Here is a 27,832-nt window from a genome sequence, read left to right as displayed (position 1 = left end):
TTGTTATCTTGCAGCATTTTGCATCTTTGGTTCGAGTTTCCATTCAACTTAATATTCAAATAGGATTTGCTTTGAACACTATATTAAAATATTTAATCGTCAAGTCACTTTTTTCTAAATTGTCTGAAATTACCTTTTTAAAAGCTTTCGGGGGGGTTGAAAAAAAAAACATATTGCAATGGATGAGGTAAAGGGACTCGATGTGAGAAGAGCTGGTTAGTGGAATAGAATGGAATCAAAAGTAGATTGACAATTACAATGAACCATCAGCACCACTAAAGCGCCACTTTTAATTAAGAGGTCAAAAATGCAAACAGGTACAACATGAATTGCCTGCAATAATTGGTGCCATAGCCATTTTTGTCAAACACCTTTGCAAAAAACAAAAATGGAGCAGCATTCCAAACAATTCTGATGCAAGATGAAAAATATTTGGGGAATAACAACAAATATTAAACATTACTTACTCATTCTATTTCTAAATGCCAAAGTCAAACCCAGTTCCAAATTCAGATGCCTCGCCAACTCTAAAAACTAAACTGATAGCAGCATTTTTCCGATACGCAAAAGTGCTCGAGAAACTCAGCAAGTCTATAAAAAGGATAAGGAGCCCCCTGTCAAGGTATGAGCAAAAAATGCCTGAATAAAAAAGGGAGAGGGGAGTAGGGAGGGAGGAGGAGGCGGGGAGGAGCACAGGCTAACACGCAAGAGGTCATAAGTGGATACAGGTTGGAGTGTAGAAGGGAAAAAAAGTTGAGAAGGGATGAGGGTAGCTCTCTGATCAAAGAGGGAATGAATGGGGTGAGGAACTGGAGGAAAGGAGACAGGGACTCTGAGAAGGAGTTTTACAGAAATTGGAGAACTTGATATTAATGTTGTCTGGTTGAGAGTCTCCAGGTGGAATACAAGGTACTGGTTCTCCAATTTGTGGGTGGCTTCATTTTGGTATTGTACGAGGGCTTGGACAGACATGATGGTAAAGGAATGGTGTGTGAAGTCAAAATATTTGCCCATTTGGAGGTCCTTGCTATTGCAACAGTCAGAGTAAGGTGCTCAATATCAATTTCCCAGTCTGCATCCAGTCTCTCCAAGGAGCCCACATCGGGAGCACCGGAAGCAGTAAATGACCTCTGCAGATTTACAACTGAAGGGTTGCTTCACTTTGAAGGGGTAATTGGGGTCCTGAATAGCGTGAGGGAGGAATCACAGGGCTGAGTTTCTCCTGCACTTTGGAGTATTGCTCTCAACTCCAGTGTATGCAGACTTTCCTGTTTAACTCCATTCAGCATTTTTTCCATTCAATTGCTAGGCTCTAGGATTAATCCATGCTTCACATAAACAAGACCACCATCATTTCCAAATTTCAATGAACTTCGGTTGGATACTCTGTGCATCCTGGCAACAATTACTGTCATTGTGGTAATAAGAGTTGATTTCATCAGTATGATTGTTGTGTACATTGCCAAGAAATACTATACATTGCCCTCCTAATGATACAGAGAAGCTCAATATCATCAGTACATTCTAGCTTGAAAGAGAAGTTAAATGAACTGCAAGTACAAAACAAAACCAAGCTTAATTACTGTATGTCACTGCTGTAAAGGAGATTTGACAGAAAACTTCATCAGTTTAAAGCAAAAATATTGTACTGTTTATTGATTAAAAAGGCATGAGATGGCAATATTTTACCACTGACTCTTTTTTTTTTAAATTATTATACTTTACTGCCTACGTTCTTGCCCAAACCTGAAGTCGCTTAATGTCCCAAGAAACTAAAGTTAATCTTCTGAAGCGATGAGAAGATATCGACTTACAGCCTTGCATCCACTCTCAAATGCTGAATTGGGGGGTCAATGCTCATCTTTGCATGCATTCGTAGGTGCAGTCCCAAGTTTTCAGTGACTCATTCACTGAAATGCCTTATACTCAACATCCACACAGAAATCCACTTTACAACTCTGACAATAAAAGTTCATGGCAACACTGAGGAGAGCATTGAATATTTCTATACCTTAAAACAAATGTTGTATTTCTTGAAGTCACAGGGCTGAGGTTCTCCAGCACTTTGGTGCATTGCTTTCAACTCCAGTGTCTGCATTTCAATTATGGCGTTCTACATCATCAGCAATGTGCCAGTGTAGCCAGTGATTCATGTTTGGAAAAACATCAACCTCTTAGAATGATACAGAACTCGCACCCAAAGGTAGTTGCAATTCCTGCCTTCCTATGTTTTTCTGATACGTGAAACACTTATAGACACCTTGAATCAGTGGAGACATGCTCTCTCCACAAAGTTCTTCAAGACAGCTGAATAGATGTGTAAACCAACATCAACTGCCTCAAGAACACAGTTAGTGCAGCAGTTAGCGCAATGTTAGCACGCTGCTGAAGATCCAGCTGCGCTGGGTGGGTCACGTCTCCACAATGGAGGACCATCGCCTTCCCAAGATCGTGTTATATGGCGAGCTCTCCACTGGCCACCGTGACAGAGGTGCACCAAAGAAGAGGTACAAGGACTGCCTAAAGAAATCTCTTGGTGCCTGCCACACTGACCACTGCCAGTGGGCTGATCTCGCCTCAAACCGTGCATCTTGGCGCCTCACAGTTCGGCGGGCAGCAACCTCCTTTGAAGAAGACCGCAGAGCCCACCTCACTGACAAAAGGCAAAGGAGGAAAAACCCAACACCCAAGCCCAATCCACCAATTTTCCCCTGCAACCGTGTCTGCCTGTCCCGCATCGGACTTGTCAGCCACAAACGAGCCTGCAGCTGACGTGGACATTTACCCCCTCCATAAATCTTCATCTGCGAAGCCAAGCCAAGAGAGAATTACAGCGCCACCAATTTGAGTTGGAATCCAACATTGTCAGGAGTTTGTATTGTATGTGCTCCCACTTGGATTGTCTCCCACCCTAAAAAAACATACGGGGGTAATGGAGGGGGGGGGGGGTTGTGAGTTAATTGTAATTGGGTGACACCCATGTCCTAACTAAAAATACTGTAGCTTGCCCCTTAAGGCAGGCCATGTCATTTTTATGTCCAACACCAGATACGCAGAACAGACTTTAAATTCCAAGCTTTGTCATGGGAAAAATTTGCCAAGTTAACAGAGGAAAAAAATACTTCAAGGATTGCTTTATTTTTTTTCCAAGGAAGCTTTAAGCATAATCCCTGGGCTATTACTGCTCAAAGTGGAGAAGGAGCATAAAGGCATTGAGGACCTCAAGTCCATGTATAATAACTACATAGAAGTGCTGCGTTAAGGGCAGAAGATGTACACCATGTCATGAACTACCTATCCTCACTGCATCGCGTACCTCAAAAATGGAAGAGTCCATTGTTCCCACAGTTGACTGTTCAGTCATTTCAGAACCTATAGACTACAGTGAAGTCAGTCATCCATAATCTCAAAGGACTGCCTACGAAAAAAAAATCTGCTCTGGTAGAATCCTCCTCTGTTTTTTATCAGGTACATGATCTAAACATTCACATGCAATGATCATGCAGGAGTCACACTAACACAATTGAACACAAAATAAACAATGAGCAAAAGTGACTGATTTTTCTCTTCTCAGCTCTGAAGCACTCAAAAAACATCCTGTGTCTGCTGACTCTCCAAAATTATCTCATTTAATTTAGAATGGAGCAGGAATAAAACTAAATGTCATGATACAATTGATAAATACTTATTCAGAAACTCCCATAATTAACCTCTCAAAAAACCTCTCCCAGCTGATATCGAAAACTACTTTGAACTGCAGCGATTCTAATTTGATTATTGGAGCAAAAAGCTGTCATTAAGCGCCACCATTCCATTACTGACAATGAGATGAATGCCTAATTAAATTTTGATAGTCCAGAAGGACAGTTGTCCTTCCGGTTCTTAAAACATTTCCAATTAAACATTTATTTTTGGCTTCATGATTTGCGTGCCATGCTGTCAGTGTCAGCTTATATTGGCCATCTTTCGCTAGCCATGGAAATTTGACACTGAAGTGTGACAATCTTAATGGTTAAGATACTCCCACAATGCAGCTTGAAAATTCCAGGGTTATATCCGTATGAAGAAAGGGCAATATATTTCTAAGTCAGGATGGTGTGTAAACTGGAGCAAAGCTGCATTTAATGACAGTCCCAAGGGGCCAATGCCTGTGTCCTGGATGGTTGTGAGCTTTGGAAGTGTTGTGCACCCTTCAGCCACAGTGTGATGGTGATGGAAGAGAAAAGAATGATTAGAGTTGTTTTTTTTTTTTTTAATTTTTTTATTTTTCACACCATAAATCACATTAGCCATGATATACACTATTTCTTTTCACACATATACAGTGACTTTTTCTCCCCCCCCCCCTTTCCTCCCAAACCACCCCCCCACCCCCCCCCTCTCATCCATTTTAGGTATACAATCTAGGTTGCATTAAGCCAGTCAGACAATGTTGTCATTCAACAAAATTACACCAGAAATTCTACTGAGTCCATTCTTTTCTTTCCTTCTCCTTCCATCAACTTAGGTAATGTTTGTCCCCGGTAGGTTTTCGCTATTGTATTTAATGTAAGGCTCCTATACTTGTTCGAATATTTCAATATTATTTCTTAACCAATATGTTATTTTTTCTAATGGAATACATTTATTCATTTAAATTTGGTAGTTTCTTCCTTTTAATTTGGTTATGTATTCCATTAATATTTAAAGACATATAGTTCAGCGTAGCCCTTTTATATTTTGTTTATCTTCTCTTTCCGTTTTTCCATCGTTACCTTTCCTCCTTTTCCATTTCTGTTTTCTTATTTTCAACTCTTTATAAGACAACATTCCTACAACATCCAACATTTTCCTTATTCTCCTATTTCTATCTTATTTATCCCCAATCTCCCCTTCACCTCCTGAGTTGTCCTTTATCCCTTGTCGGACAACCACATCTCCCCCTCTCCATTTGGATTTGCGAATCCACTCGCAAGCGTCAACTGATTTTGCAGTGACCGCTATTTCCCCCCACCCCGCCTCCCCCAGAAAAGATTTCACTTTTCATATGTCACAAAGGTCCCTCTTTTAATTCCCTCCTTATTCTCTCTATTCCATTACCTTCCCTTATTAATTCTTGTCTATACTATCTATATTTTCCTCTAAGTACAGATACATTCATGTATGCTCATTGTCTCTATTCACTCTTATACCTCTTTACCTGCATACATATCAATCGTGATCATTTTTACTCTCATTACCCGTCTTCATCCCTCAGTCTATTTTTGTCTTTACCCACATACATATCAGTCGTGATCATTTTAACTCTCATTACCCGTCTTCCTCCCTCAGTCTATTTTTGTAATTGTTCTGCAAATTTTCGTGCTTCTTCTGGATCCGAGAATAGTCTGTTTTGTTGTCCTGGAATAAATATTTTCAATACCGCTGGATGCTTTAGTATAAATTTATACCCTTTCTTCCATAAAATCGCCTTTGCTGTATTGAACTCTTTTCTCTTCTTTAGGAGTTCAAAACTTATATCTGGATAAATGAAGATTTTTTGCCCTTTATACTCCAGTGGTTTGTTGCCCTCTCTTACTTTTTCCATTGTCTTCTCCAGTACCTTTTCTCTTGTAGTATATCTTAGGAATTTTACTACAATAGATCTTGGTTTTTGTTGTGGTTGTGGTTTAGAGGCCAATACTCTATGTGCCCTTTCTATTTCCATTTCTTGCTGTAGTTCTGGACATCCTAGGGTCTTAGGGATCCACTCTTTTATAAACTCCCTCATATTCTTGCCTTCTTCATCTTCCTTAAGGCCCACTATCTTTATGTTATTTCTTCTGTTATGGTTTTCCATTGTATCTATTTTTTGAGCTAGTAGTTCTTGTGTCTCTTTAGTTTTTTTATTAGATTTCTCCAATTTCTTTTTTAAGTCTTCTACCTCCATTTCTGCTGCTACTGCCCGCTCTTCCATCTTGTCCATTTTTTTTCCCATTTCTGTTAAGGTCATCTCCATTTTAATTATTTTCTCCTCTGTGTTGTTTATTCTTTTTCTTAAATCCTTAAATTCCTGTGTTTGCCATTCTTTAAATGACTCCATGTATCCTTTAATAAGAGCAAGTATATCCTTTACCTTGCCTATCTTTTCTTCTTCTATTTCACCATACTCTTCCTCTTCTTCTTCCTCTGGGTTGACCATCTGTTGTTTCTTTGTTGCCCTTTCCTCCTCTTCTTTCTTGTTTCTATTGTCTTCTGTGGTCTCTTCTTGCTGCAGGTGTTCTGCAGCTGTCGTTGCCGGCTGTGGAGATCGACTCCCCAGCTGGTCCCCCCCTCCCGTCGGTGTGTTTTTTTTCATTCGCATCGCGCATGCGCACTTTTGCTCGGCTCTGCGAGCCATTTTTGTAGTCCATTATTTACCGACCTGAGGGAGCGGATTTCTCTCTCCGCAGCGGGCCTCTTCGGACAGGTAAGGCCTTCACCTTTTTCCTCCTTTGTCTTCTCTTCCTCTCTTCTTACCGTTGCTTTCGACTTTTCTTTTTTTGTCGCCATCTTCTTTCCACCTTTATACTCACTTTTCTGTAACTTTTATTTCTGTGCCTTTGTGTTTTCTCTTGTTTTTCCCGACTTTTCTGGAGAGGGCTGGAGTTCACCGTCCGGCCACTACTCCATCGCGTGACTCCTCCGAATGATTAGAGTTGTTGAAGCAATGATAATTATTGCTTTCCTTTCAATTTGGCGTTGAAATGCCATTCAACCGAGCAAGTGGAGCGATTTCCATCACAGTCCTGTCTTGTATCTTATACTTGCTGTAGGATATCTAGCCTCTGTCCTGTACTTTTTATGTCAAGGTTCTGTTTATTGGTCTCCAAAGGATGTTAACAATGAGGAATTTGGATCTAGATAACTTGTCATTGGTCAGCTTATGGTTAATATGTTGTGAAAGTCTTCTGAATGGATAATCATCCATGCAGGTGGAAATGGATACTGTCCTGTCCAACAAACATTCGCACTTCTAACCTTCGAGAGGAAGAAGGAAGCATGCGTTAGATATAGGAAGCAGGAAACAGGAAGGGGTCATGAGAAATATATGGTAGCCAGGAAGGAGCTTATGAAAGGGGGCATACGAAGGCCTTGGCATGTAGGATTAAGCAGAACCCCTTAATGAGCATGTGAAGAACAGAAAGATGACATGAATGAAGGTGGGGCTGTGAAAGGACAAAGGAGGCAACATATGCCTGGAGGACGAGGAGGTTGGGGAGGTCCTAAATGAATACTTTGCTTCAGTATTCACAAGAGATAAGGACCTTGATTAGGGTGAGGTCAGAATCGAACAAGCTTGTGTGTTGAAATTAAAGAAAATGTTGGATCTTCTTAAAAACATTAAGATTGATAAGTCCCAGGGCCAAATGCAATATACCCCAGGTTGTTGTGAGAAGTGAAAGGATAGCTGGGGCTGTAACTATGATCTTTGAATCCTTTTTGGCTGAAGGAGAGGTCCCGGAGGATTGGAGAATGGCAAATGTAGTCCCCTTGTTTAAAAAAATAGGGAGAATCGTGGGAACTATCGAACGGAGAGTCTTATGTCAGTGATGTGCAAACTATTGGAAAGGATTCTTAAGGATAGGATCCATGGGCATTTATAGAAGTACAATATACTCAAGGATAGACAGCATGGCTTTCTGAAGGGAAGGCCGTGCTTCACAAGCCTAATTGAGTTTTTTTTTATAAAAGTAACAAAAGAAATTGAGGAAGGTAGAGTGGTAGATGTGGTTTACATGGATTTCAGCAAGGTATTTGACAAGGTCCCCACGAAAGACTCATCCAGAAAGTCATGAGACACGGGATCAGTGGAACCTTGGCTGTGTGGATAAAATATTGACTTGCACAAAGAAAGCAGAGAGTAGTAGTGGAAGGAAAGTGTTCTGCCTGGAGACCCGTGACTCAGAGTGCCGCAAGGATCCGTTCTGGGACCCATGCTCTCGTGATTTTCATCAGTAACCTGGATGAAGAGGATGCGTAAGTAAGTTTGCAGATGACTCAAAGGTTGGAGGAGTTGTGGATGGAGCCAAAGATTGTGAAAGGTTACAGAAGGATATAGACAGGATGCAGAATTTGTCAGAAAAGTGACAGAGTTTAATCCAGATAAGTGTGAAGTATTGCATTTTGGAAAGGCAAACCAGAAGGCTGAGTACAAGGTTAATGATTGATTACCTAAGAGTGTGGACAGAGGGACCTTGGGGTTCAAATGCATGTATCCTTCAAGGTAAATGCACAGGTTGATGGGATAGTTAAAAAGCCCTATGGGATGCTGGGAAATTGAGTTCAGGAGTAGAGGTCATGTTGCAATGCTACAAATCTCTGGGGAAACCACACTGAGTATTGTGCTCAGTTCTGGTCACCTCATTATAGGATGGATGTGGAAGCTACAAAGAGGGTGTATAGGTTTACCAGGATGTTCCCTGGATTGGAAAATTAATCTTATGAGGCAAGGTTAGTAGAACTGGGACTTTTCTCTTTGGAGTGTAGAAGGATGAGAGGAGACTTGATAGAGGTCTACAAGATTATGAGAGGCATAGATGGGGTGGAAAGCCAGTACTTGTTTCCCAGGGCAAGAACAGCAAACACCAGAGGACATATGCTCAAAGTGAAGGGAGGGAAGTTTAGGGGAGACATCAGGGACAGGTTTTTTAAAAAAAATAAAATAAAAAATTGTGGGTGCCTGAAATGCCTTGCTAGAGATGGTGATAGAGGCTGAAACATTAAGGGCATTTAAGAGGCTCTTAGTCAGGCACATGGATGAAAGAAAAAGAGGGTTACCAGGTAAGGTGGGCTTAGTACTTTTTCTTAAAAAAAGGAATATATGGTTGGCACAACATCAAGGGTCTGTACTGTGTTGTAGTGTTCCAAGTTCTAAAATGACTTGATCACTGTTGAAAGAGCAGATGATGCTTGGACCCTAAACAATTCTTTCAGAAATTGCAACCATGATGTGGAAATAAAGTATTGGCCTTCAACAGCAATAACAATCTTTCTTTGACCCAGATACAACTTCAACCAGTTTTGAGTTTTCCCCACAATTCCCACCTTCCTGTTTAGTATTCAGAGGGTATTAAACTATGGAAGTGAATATATTTGCTAGAATATCATGGAGGTTTCCTGTGGATATTGTATTTTCACTTTATTGATTTTAATTGTGAACTCTAACAAATCATTTCCCATGATTAATCATGATTTTAAAAAATTAGAAATACAAATTTTCAAATTGCATCTGAAATGAGTGCACATCAGATACACTTGCACTGAAATTAAGGAATAGTTTGCCAGTGCTAAAAATTAATTTCCATATTTAATATGTAAAGAGGAAATAGTATTTTGCTTTTGTTCTTTAAAATTTAAAACATTTGCAGTTAATAGTGTTTAGTTTTGAATGCAAATGTTCCACAATGCCATTTCAGTCAATAAAATGAAATGGTTCAACATAGTGATTTTCTATTTAAATGCCAAACATCAAATGAAAACATCTTGCATCAGGCATGTACTAAATGCCGAATGAAGTCATGGGATGCAATACTAATGTAAAAAGGCTTTTCTACTCAAATTGAAGCTCCACTACTATTAAGACAAGCATAGGAGTGAAGAAAAATCAAAACCAGTCTTCTAACAATATTTTAAAAATTGGAGTTCTTCAGAAATAGCGACAGAAACGTAGGGTCATAGGTAATATATATTATTTAACAAACGGAAAACAAAGAAAGGATGCATGAAAAAACTGTACAAGAAAAAAAAAATCATATCCAAGAGAGAAATATGAACAAGAAGGAAGTGCAAACAAACTGTACAATACAAAAAAAAATCAGTAATAAATAATGTGCAAAGTAACAGGCCTTAAAGGAGTCTCTGATGGAGTTGGTTGTTGAAATGTCTGATGGTGGAGGTATAGCAACTGTTCCTGAACCTCGTAGAATGGGTCTTGTCGCACCTATACCTCTTTCCTGATGGCAGCAGTGAAAAATGAGCATGTCCTGGTGGCGTGGATCCTTGATGATTGCTGATGGTCTCCGATAGTAGCATTCCATGTAGTAGATTTTCACGATGGTGGGGAGAGTTTTGGCAATGATAATACGGTACTGGCATGTACCCACTAGCTTTTTCAGGGCTTTCCTCACAGAGGTATAGATGCCCCCATACAAGGCCATGATGCACCCAGTCAGAACACTTTCCACTATAAATCTGTAGAAGTTTGCCAAACTTTTCGATGTCATAAAAAAACCTCAGCAAACTCCTGAGAGAGCAAAAGGCATTCACGTGCTTTCTTTGTGCTGGCATTTATGTACTGGGTGAAGCAAAAATCTTCCGAGAGTGACTTCCAGGAATTTAAATTTGCTCATCTTCTCCACCTCTGATCCTCCAATGATCACTGGACCATACACCTCTGGTTTTCCCCTACTATAATCCATATTCAGCTCCTTGGTTTGGGTGACATTAAGTACAAGGATGTTGTTGATACATCATTCAGCCAAGTTTTCAATCTTCCTCATGTATGCTCACACATCGACCTTTTATTCAATCCACTACCATTGTTTTGTCAGCAAATTTGTAAATGGTATTATTGTTGTACTGGGCCATACAATCATGGGTGTACAGCAAGTAGAGCAGGAGGCCAAGAACACAACCCTGTCGTGCTCTGGTACTGGAGATTGTGGAGGGAGATGTTCTTACCAATCTTCACTGGAGGTGAAGAAATCCAGGATCCAATTACACAGTGGCCTTTTGAGGCCCAGATTTGCTAATTAGCTTTGGGGATGATGATGATGTTGAATGCCAAACTGTAGTTGATAAAGAGCATCCTGATGCATACATTTTTGCTGTCCAGAAAGATCCAACCATGTGATACATCTGGTGAGGAAGTCTAGAACCAGGAGTAAAGATTAATGATAAATAATCAGCTACTTAAAAATGGGATGAGGAGGAACTTTCACTCCCAAACTATTGTAAATCTTTGGAATTTTTCACCCTTGAGAACTGAGGCATATTGAGCCTCATTCTGCTTTGGAATTTGGCCTAATTTGGCCCCAAATGACCAGATACCTGTAAGTGGAACTGCATACGAAGTCCAGAGATGTCCGAGCACATACACGAATTCAGACAGAACTTCCAAACTACGCTCAGGAAAGATCAAGGTTTTATAACACAATGATGTTGTGTTCCCTGTTTCTGCTTCTACTGTGCATCAAAGGAACTATATCTCAAACAACAAACCTATGAAGTATTTAAAATTCAATTGTGCTTGAGTTATGAAGGTTGAAAACCACTTCCAACTTCTGCTAATTGGTTTTCTCACTAGATAATGGTTTCTCAGAGTTCTCCTTCACACACAACTTCCAACAACCTCCTTCAATTGCTGACCATTTCTCCAAACAAAGGAAAACCTGAGGAAATTATGTGAAACTGAGGGAACAGTTGGAAAATGGAACTGGATCCAGAGCTTGATGAACACCAGCCCCATTACCTCAGACTAAGTAGACAAAGAAATCAGACAGCATCCATGGGTAGAAATGGATAGTCCACATTTTATTAAGCCTCTATAGCAGTGGATCTCAACCTTTTTCTCTCCACTCACATGCCACTTTAAGTATTCCCTATGCCATAGGTACTCTGTGATTAGTATGGGATTGCTTAAGGTGGTGTGAGGGTGGGAAGAAAAATTGTGAAAACCACTCTTTTAATCATACCTAATTGACTCATTATGTGCACGGTTTCATAATGCAAAAGGAAATGGGCCAATGACAATTTTTCCTCAAGCAAAATTTTTCAGTATCAATTGGGTCTAGAACAGTGATTCTCAACCTTCCCTTCCCACTCACATACCACCTTAAGCAATCCCTTACTCATCACAGAACACTGATGGCTTGGGGATTACTTAAAGTGGTATGTGAGTGGAAATAAAAAGGTTGAGAAACACTTTGTTAGGCAGTGACGCTGTAAAGTCATGTACCTGCTGCTGTTCTATACTTATTTCAGTAGCAGAAAAAGAGTTTATGCAATAGTTTACAGCATTCAGGACACACTGAAGCCATCATATGATCTGTAGCCTGAAGACTATGGGGGCCATGATTAACATTGCAATTAGTGCAACGCTGTTACAGTGCCAATGAATCTGGTGCTGTCTGTAATGAGTTTGTATGTTCTCCCCATGTAAGCATGGGTTTCCTTCAAGTGCTCCGATTTCTGCCCAACCTTCAAAAAGTTTGGGGGCTGAAGGTTAATTGGGTGTAATTGAGCAGCAAGGGCTTGTGGGCTGTAAAGGTTAAAGATTCCATTACTGTTACTACATTTAGAATGAAACATTCATGAAATTCTTTATTCCACTATTCCAGTAAGGCAGAGAGTTTGCCACTTTGTCCAGAGCCCCTCACAGAAACCTACAGCACCTGGTGTTCCTTGGCAGTCTCCCCTCCAAGTACTGACCAGGCCTGAGCCTGCTTAGCTTCCAAGATCAGACAATCTGAGGCATATTCAGGTTATTGGTTTCAGTTCCCGTGCTGGATGTCTAAATTTAACTATGACTGGAACCAATGTTAGCCTAGGAAGAGGTAGAGTTAAAAAAGTGGCATTGCAATGTGCCCCTTTGTGCATGCTGGGGGCAAATGGAAATAAGTTTTTAAAACCATAATGGAAACCAAAACTAATGTGGAGAAGAGTGCAATTGAGCGAAATGATCAGGTCAGATAGGAGCTCCTCTAGCAGCGATCCATATGAACTATCCCTCGTATCCTTTTTTCTCCAACGATAAAATGTTTCTAATAACTTTTAACTGCTTGCTTCTTTTTCACAAGATGGTGGTTTTTTCTGGAGCCCTAAACAGCAGTTTTCAAGCGGCTCTCAAAGCAGCAAGTTGGACTATTCAACAGCAAGGCAATAATTTTTAAATTTTAATTATGTTGATTGTTCAAACCAAAATATTCAGTGAAAACCACACCCCAAAGAAAAATGTTCTTATGTAACTTTTTCTCAATGGCACAAATGGATTCAGATTTGCAAAAATAAAAGTTTCTTGGATGGCCATCTGAATTTTATATGTATTATCTTCTGACTTTCAAACATTCAATGTTATTTTTCATATTATTGTATTAATTGGATAGGAAATGTATCCCACCCTCAAAATTAAAAGTCCCTTAGTTATGAGCGCACTACCAGGCCTCTTCTCCTGTCTTTTAAAGGTTATATTTTTACAATATGAAGCACTGTTAGTGCATCGCTCTTACAGCGCCAGTGACCTGGGTTAAAATCCAGTACTGTCTTTAAGGAGTTCATACGTTCTTCCTGTGTCTGTGTGGGTTTCGTCCAGGTGCCCTGGTTTCTTATCACCCTTCAAAAACATACCGGGGTTTGTATGTTAATTAGGCGGCACAGGCTTGTGGGGCAAAAGGACCTGCTCTATGTCCAAATTGTAAAAATTTTAAATGTAAACTATACTAAATGGAACAACTAGTAAAGCATACAAAAAGTTTGATTCTACAAATATTGTAATAATAGGGAAAGATTTGTATCATGAAAATATTAGTAAAAGATATCTGCACCTCCTGAGTATTCAGACACAAATGCTCTAAATTATAAATTATAAAGGTTCCTTCAATGGATTTGAGACAATGACTCATTTGCAAAAAAAGTCTTTGTTGCAGCATAAATTTCAGCTCGGATCACATTTTCCTGCATTGATAAACACCATTATTTTTGTTCCTTGACCTGTCACTCCATTCCCATTCTCCACTGCCCACGCACACTGGCCAAGATCACGCTAAACATTAGTGTGCAGTTCAGCCTGGAGGTAAAGTTTTAACTTCAAATTCTATCTACCATCAGGCATGCTTTCTTCCTCCTCCACAGTGTTAGCTGCCACTGCTCTTCCACTTCAATCTAACTATCCTCAGGCAACAACATTATACTTCCTGTCAATTCAGAATTTCTCCAAGGTTCTCCCTCACAGCAACACGCCCACTCCTTCACAGCAACACCCCCACATCCCCCCCACCTACTGAATACTTTGCTACCCAAACCTTGTCTAACTCGCTATATCTATCTTCACTTACTCATCACCTCCCCCTCCCCAGCTACAAGATAGATATATTAACTTGACCCAAAAAAAAAGAGAAACTGATGGGATCAGAACTGGAACCAAATTTACACTCTAGTTCAATGAAGAGCAAAACCAACTCGGGTGTAAATTTTGAAACCAATCACATCCTGCCAATTCCCATTTGGCAAGTTAAAATCCCAGTGAATTTTAAATCTGCTTCTTAAAACCTTTTCTTCTTGATTCTAAGCCTCATTCAGCTTTTGATGTTCAAGGCTGTGCAATGGCACACTGACATCCAGTGAATGGGTTCAAGTCCCACTCCAGATGGCTGAGCACCTATTCTAGACTGACACTTCATTGTAATACTGAAAAAATACTGGCAGAAACTTCATGTTTTGAATGAAATGTTAAACAGAGCATCCAATCTGACCTCCTCAGGTAGATGGTGAAAATCTAATAGCACTACTTCAAAGAAGAACAATGAAATCCTCTCTACAGTCCTGGCTCATATTTAGCACCAGTAAAACAGATCATCTTGGCATTAATTCTACACTGTTTCTGAAAGCTTGCTGTGTACTTATTGGATGATACAATTACTTCATTATAACCATGAATACAGTTCTGAAGCACACAATGACTGTAAAGAGCTTTGGGAAGTCCGCAAATCATGAAATGCGCAACATAAAAATAGCAATTTTTCTGTTTTGTCCTATATCCAACAGTCCTCAGTCTCTTGCCATCTGTGCAACCTCCCCACCTACTGCCAATGTAAGAAGTCTCCAAATTTCTATCCTACACACAAGTTTGTAACTTCTGCTTTAAAATTGGCTTCAATAGTGCTCCCTTTCCTAACTCCACAATTTCAACTGGATCCTTCCTGATCCAAATCACATTGAAGCAACTTAGCTTATTTTGGTAACAGACTTGTGTACCACATACTTTTTAGTGCACTATTCTTTGAGGACAATGCCTGGAATAACTATACCAAAACATGTTGTTCTAATGTACATCAGACTGGACACTTTTAACCCAACTATATTTCAATTATGTTGCCTTCACTGCAGTTGCGTCAGACAAAGGGAGCTTCCTTGAGCAAATTATAATCTAGCACTGGAACCTAGATCAGTTAAATTAGAAGCTGATTTATATAGATCCCTTGTATTGTTTACATACCTACTCTACTCTGGGCACTAAACTCACCACACACACATCAAGTAATCACAGGCCCTTGACAAAACCAGCACGCGTGGTCCACAGGGCCTAACTTCATTCATCAGTTTCCAAAACAAAGTAATCACACTTCAAATTCACAATCCTCCCTTCCCAATGTCTCTTCTTCCACAGAAACGGGAACGGCCTCTGGGCCAGAACTCAAAATTAACAGTCTTCCCTTGCGTAGCTTGGAGCAGCACAGCATGAAAAGGAATGGCATTTCTTCGTACAAGGGTGCTTTATCCTGCAGGCATTATTGAACATGCACAAGGCTGGTCACAATCCAAATGTTACCTGGGAAGCCAGGGGCAGGCAATTTCATGAATCTACAGGTGCTTATAAATTCCTCAGCTAAAGACTATTCTGCATATTTTAAGGCCTATACATCTTCCATTTGTGCAATGACTAGAAACGTATGTACATTCTAAATATGAATTTATACAAACTCAACATTCCCAACTTTGATTTTATATACTTCAACTTTAAAATTTTAACAAATGAGCTTTAAAAGAAGTAAATACTCGGAAAAAGTTATGAAGCATATATAAAACAAAGGTTCTTTTTTTTTAAAAAGGCAAATAGGTACTAATTTTCTCTGTCATTCTTCAAGAGCCTTTGCTCATGTTGCTGCCTGCATATTATGCATCTTTATTTGCAATTATAAATTATAAATCTCCCAGTTAATTTCTTTGTGTTAACTTAAGCAATAGCATCTACTCGAACTTCAGAACAAGAATCAGAATTTATTGTCATGAACAAGTCATGGAATTTGGTGTTTTATGGCAGCATCATAGAGCAAACGTTCATATTATAACCATCCTACAACAGTACTATAAATAAATAAAAATATTCTGACCAGCACTGGCCATTCGCAGTAATTATAATTTTGTAGCTTAATAGTAAAGGATGATGCACAGAACTTCTTAGTCTAAACTGAAAACATTAGCGGTCAATGATTCCTACCGCAAAATAAAGACCAGCATTATATTGGGGTTAAAAATCTCAGATGATTAATTGATCACAAGGCTCATGGTTTGCTGAAAAAAATGTAAAAATTTAGAATGATTCCCAATTCAAAAGACTTTGGCATTCCCCCATAACATTAAGGAAAAAGCCTTGTATTAACATAGCAATTTTCATATTCTACATTTGTTCTAAAGCACTTTCCAGCCATTGAAAATACAACAGATAATGTTGACTTCAAACCAAGAGCTCAACTCAAACTTAAAAAGTAAAACATGAAAATCTGCAGACACTGTGGTTGAAGTAAAAACAAAATGCTGGAGAAATTCAAGCAGTGTCCTTTATATAGCAAAGGTAAAAATACATAAGCAATGTTTCGTGCTTGAGCCCTCCATCAAGGTATGGAAATATGTCGCAGGTGTCTGAAAAAGAGTGGAGGGGGAGGGTGGTCACAAAGGCAGGAGATGATAGATGGAGAAGGGAGGGAGGGGATAACTGTGATCAAGGGGAGGAGGGATAGCTATACGAAGGGAAGGGAGGAGAACTGGAAAGGGGGGAGGAGGAAGAGGAGAGTAGGCTAGCAGAAACCAGAAAAGTCAATGTTAATGCTATCTGGCTAGAGGGTGCCCAGAAGGAAAAAAAAATCAGGTGTTGTTCCTCCAATTTGAAGGTGGTCTTGGTGGAAGAATACACAAGGCCATGGACAGACATGTGAATGTGGGAGTGTGACACAGAACTGAAATAGTTGGCTGCTGGAAGGTCTCAGTCACTGGTTCCTCTGGTATATTGTTTGGGTGCTTGCCAACATTTTTCCCATACCTTGATGAAGGGCTCAAGCCTGAAACGTCAACTTGTACTTAATTTGGCAAGACAAAACAAAACCTACATCAGGACATATAAAAAGCCATTCATAGCATTGGATGTTATTAATAAACCAGACCAATAACCATAAACAAAAAAAACTAGCCTTTAAAATACTGTTCCAACAAACACGTTATAACTGAAATATCATCCCCAGATGCAAAAGACTTCCCGTACTTGTCAATTTTGAAACTCTCCTCAGTTACCCAGAGGTCACTTCCTTACAGGAACTACACAAAATATCAGTATATCTTTTGACAACAGAAACATTTCATCGTATTGAAAAAGAGATAGAGTGGAGAAAAATTAAAGGTATATTTCTCCAGTGGCCTATAGCACATGACTAAAATTCTAACATTTGAAAACACACCCCCACCTCATCCAAAAGAAGATTACCCTCTTGGAGTGAATTTTTCCCTCAAAAATTATAAGAGATTTTGAAAAAAATCACACAAATAATTCCTGACCACCGCTTGAAGATCCAAATACAGAAAAATCAAACATAAACCGCATTGTGAAGTCTTGATCTGAACCCCCATTGACAGTACTACTGAATGCTAAATGCCTGGGGAAAAAAAAAAAGATTTCTCTTTTCTAGCACAACCACCACAAGTAAGTCAAGAGTTCCAGGCAGCATCTGTGGAAACAAGAGTTCACACTTCATTCCGGCAATCCTTTCTCAATTCTGACCAAAGGTCTCTGACCCGAAACATTAACCCTCATTTCTTTCTCCAAAGAACCTGCTGAGTGCTTGCAGTCTTCCCCCCACCTTTCATTTCAGATTTCCAGAATTTACTTTCTTTTTAACGCCAGTGGGTTTGGCAAGGATGGCATACCCAATTAAAATGTAGCATCAGTCTTCATCCCACCTTCGTAGCATCTTCCCACAACCTCATAATCCAGCTTAGACTGGTGGATTTTATTCTTACTTGTATTTATCCAAATTCTAATTTCAGTCAGGGTGCAATATTTCAGAAGTTAATTCTCTCTCTCCCCCCCCCCCCCCCCCCTCTCATTTTACAAGTCCTTTAACTGCAACGTGGAGCTTTCAGCTTGGAAATCTTCCGTCCATCTCCTTCAATTAAAAGTAAAAGGGCTGCAACACATTTTTGAGATAAATCCTCCTCAACACCGCTCTACAGGGTCCGGTTGCTCCTTCGAAGGAAGGACTATATCCCCGTGATGGCTCTTGCACACAGAGGAAGAGCTTCCATTTGGAAGGCACAAGCAGGCGGCCTCTCACTCGGGTGCACCCTCCAAGCGACGCCGAGGCCGCCCTCTGGGCCTACCTAATGCACCACCAAACTGACCCCCACCTCCCCCGACCCGACCGGCCAAGTTGAATGCCCCCCCCCCCCCCCCAAAGCCCGACCCACTGCTCGGCGCCCCCCCCCCCCCCACCTGACAGCCCACCTGTCAATCACTGGCGCCGAATCCATTGCTCCCTCCTTCCGGCAGCTCGGTCACCATGGCAGCCGCCAGCGAGTCCCCGCGTTCTCGCCGCCGCCGCCTCCTCCTCCTGTGCTTTCGCGGCAGCCCCTGAGAGCGGAGCAGGTCCTCCTTTTCGAGCAGCGCCACTGGAAAGGCACCTCGTGCTCTTTCTCTCGCCAAGGACGCTTGTGGTTTTATTCCACGTGCCCCTCACTCCAGGGCACAACAGTCACTGTTTCAGTGCACCCTGCCCCACCTCACTCCGGGCGTGACTCTGCAGCAAATAAACCTGGATCTGCTACCCATGCATTACGAAAATACAGGGAGGGGAACAAAACAAAACTCAAGATTTTTTTTTCTGGAGGTTGGAGAATACATTTTTTTTCCCCATAAAAAGGAATTGTGCTGCTTCCAAGTAACTTGAGTAGCTCAACATGGGTTACCAAGTGTTGCACAAGTCCAAAAAAAAACATCTCTTCTTCTGCATTGTGCATCCTCTTGTAATTTTAAATTGTATCTGACTTGCATTGCATAGCATCAAGCTTTAAGTTAGTTCTGAATTGCAGGAAACATAACCAGTCTCTTTTACCTGCAGCCACTTGGGTCCTGGATGGACCCATCTGACAATGTTTGATTCTTCAAATTAACTGGTGGGGGGGGGGGGGGGGGGGAGCCTGAGCCAAACACTTGGAAGAAGGTCAAATAACAGTGAAACTTGGGGGGAGAAAGCCTGAGCCAAACACTTGGAAGAAGGTCAAATAACAGTGAAACTTGGGGGGAGAAAGCCTGAGCCAAACACTTGGAAGAAGGTCAAATAACAGTGAAACTTGGGGGGGGGGGGGGGGGGAGGGAGCCTGAGCCAAACACTTGGAAGAAGGTCAAATAACAGTGAAACTTGATCTATGTGTCGCCCAGATTATGTTAAATTGACCCAGATAGTTTTCATTAAAAGTTTGCTTCTGTACCTACTGGTGTTATCAGGCTGAAAATTTCTTTCAGCCATTGCCAGAAACAGACCACACCCTAAATACATAACAGACTACAAAAAGGCTAGAAATTCAGTCGAAATAAGACTACTGCTGGATTTTATAATGCTTGCCTTTATCCCATTTTATTTGATATGCAAAACAACATTTATGTTGTTTTACTTTGGAAACAAACTTTAGAATGCTAAAATCACAATGGTGACTGGACTTCAAAAGTAGTTGACTGGTTGTCAAGTATTTAGGAGTGTCCTGACATGGTTCTGAATGCTGCTATATGAATGGTTTTTTTTAATTGTTTATTAATTACTTTGAAGATCATGAATTAGATTTCTGACCTATCCTCCTGAGATTTTCTAATATTTGTTGGACTCCAACATTTTTCTCAATTATCTTGTTGGCATGCCCTTTATTGATTCAGACATATTCAACTCTAAGAATATTTCTGGGATTATTCTAAAATATTCATTTCTCCCATAGATTAATAAAGTGTAACAGCATCAGCATTGATAATTTGGGTGCTCCGTTCTCGCTGATATGAAATCAGTAAAGATGCTGAACTACTGATTGCAGAAGGTACTCCATTTGTTTGCCTTTCTCAAGTCATGTATGCACAAATGGCTTCAGGAAAAAAAAACCTTTTGAGGTTCATTGGTTTTCAGAAGTACTTGTACAACATGGATATGTACACATGCTAAATAAATACTGTTACCACTCAGCCAAAAACATGTCAAGCTCTGCATTGGCTAGTCAACACCTAAAACAGTTGTTTGTGTTATGAACCTATCAGTGAAGAGCAAAATCTGCTGAATGATAATTAAATGGCTTTTCTTTTGATGTGACAAAACATTCTTTTAAAGTAGAATACTAATACGACTTATACATTAGAAGTAAGAATGATTTTTTGCTTTAAAATTCTTCAAAAGAATGGTTCTGTAGGATCCAATGATTAACTATTAACCTGGTGTCAAACTATGCAACATGCAAACTGGATGCCAAATTACAATTTCAATGTAGCTGTTTTGGTCATCCAAAATTGGGCCACGATGAAAATCTCAATCTCATATATTTGCTATTCTTGTTACAGACCTTCTCACTCTAGCATGATAGGACAAACAGGATACAGTAAAATAGATTTGGATGTAGGAAATGGGGCATACTACTCATTATATCTTTGGATCCATCAAACATGAAATATTTCTGAAGTAAGCAAAAACATTCACAGACATAATATACAAATATAAAATCTGGAAAAACTCAAATTATGCAAGTCTGTTAGCATTTAAAAGGAAAAAAATAAAGGAGTTTATGTTTCATAATGACTATTTTGAGAGATTTTTATTTTTTTGAATGCTGTCTAACCTGATAAGCATTTCCAAATTTAACTACAGATAAGTAATCTCAAAGCATTGCATTACTCACCTCATCTGCTTCAAGACAAAGAATAGATTGGAAAGGAGCATAATTAATGATCCAAAGCAGCATTTTCAAATTTGTGCCATTAGCTTTAAATAAAGTAATGACTATTTTAAAGCCACATTTCCAGTAGGTGTGTACAGTACATACACAATTGTGTAATAAATATTGCATTGATATTATTAGGGAACCTTTGAAGTATCATGCATTCAAAAATGTTGGTCTGATATTCTTTTGTCAAAACCATTATGATATGGATGAACTTGGAAACATTTGATATTTTTGTTTTTTTTTCATTTAGCCCAGTTAACATTCCAAGCAGAGTAAAGTCTGCATGTGAAATTATTACATTTCAAATTACTGTTTATTATTTGCATCTCAATGGCTTTATCTTCATTTTGAGTATTTAAGAGTGTTTTTTTTTAATTCTCCATTTTTTTAAAAAGGGTAAATTAATAAATCCTTCTTTAACCTGCCATCCATTATTATTAAACTATTTCTGTGGTGTGCAAATTAAAAAATCAATAAATTAGAGTCAAAGTAGTTGGAACTGTAACAGCAGTTTTCTCATCAATGAAGTCACTCTCAAAGGATATTATACATTCAATTAAACTGAAGTGACCCTGTTTATATCTTGTCTTGTGTAGTTTAACAGTATTTAGTCAGTGTTATGCATATTAATTGTGCTTTATTGATTACAATCGAATGAATCCGGCATATGTTTTAAAAATGGCTTACAGCTTGTACAAAATTTTTGCCATATGATGCATAAAGTTATTGCAATGTAACTTGCTGAGGAGTTATTCAGCGGCATTCATATCATATTCAGATAACATGCTAAAATATCATTCTTATCACATCATCATTTGATCAATGCATATCTGCAATAATTTATTTTAAAAGTTAATTTTATATATTAAGTAAACTTTTGACTCCCTCATTCCTCAAATTCTGTGAATGACAATCTTCTTAATTTTGTACAGTGCAGATCAATTCCTCACTAACATTTTTGTTCCAGTTGCATACACATCGTTAGTCCCACTGTAAAATACATTTAACAGTTGTGATGTGATCGTGTGTTAGGACCCAAGATTGAAATTCTAATTTCGGAAAGAAATCCCATTAATTTTGGTTGCAAGACTTTTGATAGTAACGGCACATGCAGGCACCATTGTGCATTTACCGCAGAAGAAAACAAATTTATTTAGTATTAGCTTTTGTATTGCTTTATTGAATTTTTTAAAAGAAGCAATCTGAAGCCTAACTACGATCCAAATCATGAATTATGTTTCGTGAGAAAGTAATGTGGACTGTTTAGATTGTATGGACTTCAAGGCATGAATATTAAATGCAGCTCAACTCTGTTGAAATTGAAAAACTCAGATGGCCCATTGTAAAATATTTTTCAAAATGCTGATTTTATGTTGTTACCATTGGCACAGCTGCATCTAGACTTCTTTAAAATTTGATGGAACAAGGTGACAGGCCTTCGTTGTCTTTTATTAGATCACTATTTATAAACTCTGCCTTTGCTACATTCTTGTTTAATGTGTTAATGACAGCATTCATGGCCTTTCTTCAGAAATGTTCACTCACACATCCACACAGAATTTAATCAACTCTTTAAATCTTATTTTTATCACTTTACAAACCTTACTACTCATGTCCTAACAACAAATATGCTAAAGTATTAAAATAAATAAGATCTCTTTATATGTGTTAGAATGGAGTATGGAACAGCCTTTAAACTATTTTGAGATTGTTAATATTTTATCTGTTTAGTTATTTCCCACGGTTGGATTGGGAATTAAAGTTATCTTTTGAGAGTGATCCAAAGGGGATCATTTAATGCAATATTTTATATTATTGTGAATATAGGTCGTAACAAGGAGGAATCTGCTGCTGTATTAAGGGTCAGGCTGAAGGAGGAAAATCGATTGATCTACTTTTTCCTCTCCTTAGAGAGATTATAATATTATTATTCTCAAGGATACTTGTGAGCTGATTCTTAGAACTAAGAGTTATTTTAAAATCAATCAATCGTAAAATAAATTACAGAAGAAAATGAAAAAAAAACTTACACGGCAAAGGGTTTAAAAGCTTCACTTTATACTGTTTTATGGGCACTTTGAATGAAACATGTACGTATATTTTACTACTGTCTTTTTGAAAGGCTTTTCTATTGCCATGGATGTTGAGTGAAAATATTACCAAAATGCTCCAGGCATTCTCCAACACACATATAATGATCCTTGCTACTTTTATTCTTGCAGACAATTATGTCCAAGCTTTTTCACAGATCTGCAGAGAGCACCTTAAACCACAGTCTTGTTTCACATGCTGTTCAAATTCAAACCTGTCAATTTGGCATCCTGCAGCAGAGCATTAAGGAACAATATCATCCTTTAATATTGATAACAAGTATTTTAAAGAAGTAAGAGTATTAATGCTGTAAGGAAACTATTTACTTGGTCTAATTTTTCTAATGCCACAAGAAATGTATCATCACTGCATGTTCTCAAATCTGGTCAGAGAAGCTGTTACAGCAAATGATCATTCTGAATGTTCAAAGTAAGGCTTTAACAATCAGTACTGATGGTTTAAGATATGATAACTTTATTTGACTAAATTACTTGGCTATTATAAAAATTCCAAATGTTGCTTTCAACAATGCACTGCAGGTTTAAATAAGGAAAGTTGAACAAGAGATGGGACCTGTTCCTTACACTATGGATTAAAGACATTTTATCATACTTCACCATCAATGCAATAATTAGTTTCTTCTGTATGTTTTTATGAGGAATATAATAAAATATAATGTGTAATCCTACAACATTTTCAATCATTTTGGTCTGTGTCTGCCCTTCAATTTAAATAAAACAAAAAATAACTTCTAAGAAAATATCACTAAATGATTAAGAAGGATATGTTCAGTGGAAAATTATTGATCCATTTATGGAAATCTATTATCCATAATGTTCTAAAAATGGAAAAAATAGAGTTGATGGTAAGAAAAATTCATAACAGTAGAAAGTTCAATTATAGAAGATTTTTAAAAAAACATTTTTAAAAATGTGGTTACATTTTAAATTGTAGAGTGCTGGAATATTTTTAACTGGCATGCTTACATATAAAGCTGAATAGCTGAAAAGAATTTTACAACCCCAGGCAAGTTTGACATTACCTTTTTTAATTGGATTTTGTAATGGATGTCTTTTAAAAGTCTTCCTCTCAACCTCCACCAATAAGAAATTGATGTTTTGTTTTAAGACACCAATCAATTAATTGGTATATACCTGAGATCAACTTAAACGAGCTGTAAAAGCTATTTAAAATCAATGGTTTGGCAGTTCAAAAAACTGCACGTCAATCACAATCACTGGTATGTTAGTTATCATCTCATCTCCGATTTGTCTTCTTTACATGTAATGTATCTTAATTGCCTACTGGAAATTCAGACTTAAGTGTATCCAGACCCCAATTACAATATTATGGAGGCAGTGTTCAAATCACTATGGCTCATTCCTGCAAAAAAAAACTCTATTCAAAAAAAGACTGTAGTCCATTCTGAGTGAAACAAAAACACTCCAAAATGCTGGGAGGAATTCAGCCAGTCTTGTGGTGTCCATAGGATGTAAAGATATATTGCTGATGTTTCGGACCTATTTTGTGCAGCCTGGATTATAAAGTGATGAAGCTGTGTGCACAACTTTCAAAGTTCTTTATCCTTAATCAAAATTTCAATATTGATTTTTCTTCAAATTAATTCCTAGTTATAAAATTCAGATGCCTATTTTTTTAAAACAAAGTCCTGTTTTATGCTCCAGCTGCTTTACTTTGCTTGACAAAACTTTACACCTTATTGGAATAGTGGATGAAAGAAAGAATGTACTCTGTAAGTCTGGGTGCAGATCACCTTTAAAGCCCAAATCAACTAAATGTAAGATACCCCAGGGAATAAATTGTTGTTGCGCAAAGTCAATTTTATAGCACTCATCTAGTCACTTGTTATCTCCTCAGCAAGCTTATGAAATAAATCCAACCATATAATTTTGTTTATTTTGAGATGGTGAGAGAAATATAAAAGTGGACATTGAGTGAAATAAATAGGACGACAATATAAATTTAAGTTAATAAATATTTTTTTTGTTAACAATGCTATGGATGAAAATGTAATTCTTTATGGTTTGAAGACAATCCTACAGTTAGGAAGGAAACATTATACATTATTATGCACATCTGTTTGCTGCAGTGATGTCCATAGAACCTTAAGCTGCACGTAACAGGTCCTAGTTTGGCTACATTTTATTCGAGCATGGTCATTTCAAAGAGAAATTACAAATTGAAAATTTAATAATACTTTTACAAAGACAATTCAGGAAAGATTTCTGTCATGGTATCATACATTGTATTTTAACAGTCCCTCTTTTTTAGCTAAAAAACAGATGAAGAAAGTGGAATTTTCAGTCGAAAATACAGTGTTTTCACAAGATCGTATCAAAAGTTCTCAAATTTGGAATCCAGTAATTGGAAAACAAAATAAAATAATAAATTGAAAATTCGTATTTCACAATTAATGTTTGAAAACACAATAAATGCTCTTCTCATTACGTAAAATTTGCCCAAATGATCAACCTCATGTTCCTTTACTAAAATATATCTATATATTGAAGAACTATAATACTGTACACTACAGTATGAAATAAATAAAATTAGGAAATATAAAATGAGCAACATAAATAAATGTTATTTGACCTAAAATAAAATGAATGCAAATTGATGCAAAGTTTGGTGTAATACTGACAAGTTAATGAACAAAAAAAAGTACAGAAAATTGCACAAACATATGTAAACTAAGGAACTGCTGCCTAGATTCTAATACTGACATGGGTGCCTCAAAGAACAGGGTGAGCTGTTTAACACTGAAGCTGGTGCAAGGTAACTTTAGTTACCTTCATTTAGCACTATACAAGGATGGCACTTGCAGAACACACAGATTAAAGGTTTGCATATAAGGCTTTTTAAAACCACCTTTCAAAAGGCTTTCTCCTCCTCTTCTACCCTTTCGTGCACTCTCTCTCTCTCTCTCTCTCTCGCATGCTCTCTCTCTCTCTCTCTCTCTTGCTCTCACTCTCTACTCTCTCTTGTCCTTCATTGCTGGGCCACTTTAAGACTTCATTTTCTAGAATTCACACGTGCATCATTTCATGATCCTTCAAAGAAATCTTGGGAACCTAAAATATTGTGTGGTTGCAGAATTAGGCCTAATGGCTGGGCCAAATTATGAACAGTCCATTAAAATACTGTTGTTTACTTATGCAGGTATGGGTAAAAGCACAGGCGTTTGACTTTCAAGTTACTCTTGTGTAATAATATACATAGGTAGAAAACACAGACAATACATTTCTTTGTAAAATTTTGTGTAGTAATACAAGTGGCATGTAATGCAATATACTCTCCTATTTTGTGCTAAAAAAAAAACTATTGACAGAAGGGTAATTTAGGCTGCTGGAACCACACATTTTTTAGGCCCTAACACTGAACATTTTTTTTTGCATAATGCAACTCTTCACAACCCAAACTTGACTAATTCGTCCTAACACTGTCTCGTTTTTTTTTCTCTTTTTTTTCTGTTTTTTGCATCTGACAGACTGCCCCATCTGTCCAACACTCAGGCTTCCAGGAAGCATCAGGCACGTGCATGTTCAGCTTAACACAGCAGTGTTTCAAGCAAGTAACAATACTACTGGAAGAAGTAGGAAGCTAAAATGCAGTAGTTATTATATGCCATCTTCCACGTTGTCTTCATGTTCTGATTTGGTTTCCGTTTTCTCATCAACTGAGCTATCGTCCATTGAGTGGTCACCATTCTCCTCTTCATCTCTTATTGTGTCCTGATCTGTATCCATGCTTTTATTTTCACTCTCCTCTTCCTCCTCTTCATCAAATTCTTCTTCTCCATCTTGCCTGACTAATTTCTCCTCATCTTCTTCTCCTTCCTTTTCCTGCTCTCGTTCACTCTCTACTTCTCTTGACATGCTCTCTCGCTCCTCAGAGTCCGAGTACCCCTGAGGAGTAATGCTCTGTAAGTAGGGTCGAGTCATCAGTAGCTCTGCAGGTTCTAGGTGACCCTTCTGACGAGCCTCTCGTTCAGCTGCTTCCCTCTCCTCTGCCTCCCGTTTGCAATAGGAATATCTGTGGTTCATGTGTTGTGAATATGACCCTGAGTGTGAGAAGCGCTTGCCACACTTATCACACTGGTATGGTTTCTCACCAGAGTGCAGTCGTGAATGTTCAATAAGATGATGCTTGTGTTTAAATGCTTTCTTACAAATTTGACATTGATGTGGCCGCTTTCCTACAATAAAAAAAACACAAGCAGGAAAATAGATTAGGACATAATGTTAAAATGTTCCAATATGATTTAACAACCATCTAATAATTTAGATACCTTTGGCGAATCTCCAAGCACATGTCAAAGTGTCAGAAATTGTCAAGTGTCCAGAATTACTGTCAATCATAACTGTCAAAGGTACTACAGATCATTTTTTTCTGCCCTGAAGCTGAACAATGTTTTGAGAAGACACCATCTGCACTTTTGAAAAGATAAATTACAATTTACAAAGTAATTTTTAAAGTTCTAGTTCAAGACCCTTGAAGATTCTTGAGTGACAAATCAAGAGTATTCCTGTCAAAATTGGAAAAGGAATGATGTTTTTTTTTCCAGGAAGCAGGTGTAAGGAAAGAAAAGAAAGAGGTATATTTATCGCAGTATCAAGTTATGATACACACTTCATTTTTAACCTATGTAATTGAGAGTATCTACTTTGGCATTTCAGCCAACGTATGACCAGAGTTTGGAACTTGGAGCCTTGGCCAAACAAACATCTGGCTAATTCCACACCACAAATAGCTCTGGAATCCATTC

The 27,832-nt window shown here is 38.3% G+C and overlaps 2 protein-coding genes across 24 annotated transcripts in view; both read right to left on the bottom strand.

The window, feature by feature from the left end:
- Window positions 1–18,929, bottom strand: part of gtdc1 (glycosyltransferase-like domain containing 1) — a 406,530-nt gene extending 387,601 nt beyond the window's left edge. For 7 of the 10 annotated variants that reach the window (XR_011356672.1, XM_069935022.1, XM_069935015.1 and 4 more), the window contains exon 1: window positions 18,488–18,928. The gene's annotated coding sequence lies outside the window, so the exon portion shown is untranslated. Of the gene's footprint in view, window positions 1–17,910; window positions 18,052–18,487 lie in introns of those variants that run through there. The other 3 variants (XM_069935017.1, XM_069935020.1, XM_069935027.1) reach the window with 2 other exon arrangements.
- A 6,015-nt stretch (window positions 18,930–24,944) lies between these two features.
- Window positions 24,945–27,832, bottom strand: part of zeb2b (zinc finger E-box binding homeobox 2b) — a 137,394-nt gene continuing 134,506 nt past the window's right edge. For all 14 annotated transcript variants that reach the window (XM_069935007.1, XM_069934999.1, XM_069935004.1 and 11 more), the window contains one exon: window positions 24,945–27,262. In XM_069935007.1, coding sequence (XP_069791108.1) covers window positions 26,685–27,262 — 578 coding nt within the window. In that variant the 3' untranslated portion in view covers window positions 24,945–26,684. The remainder of the gene's footprint in view (window positions 27,263–27,832) is intronic.

The sequence above is a fragment of the Narcine bancroftii genome, chromosome 4, assembly GCF_036971445.1.
Source record: "Narcine bancroftii isolate sNarBan1 chromosome 4, sNarBan1.hap1, whole genome shotgun sequence".
Taxonomy (NCBI): domain Eukaryota; kingdom Metazoa; phylum Chordata; class Chondrichthyes; order Torpediniformes; family Narcinidae; genus Narcine; species Narcine bancroftii.
This window is presented reverse-complemented; position numbering and strand designations above follow the sequence as displayed.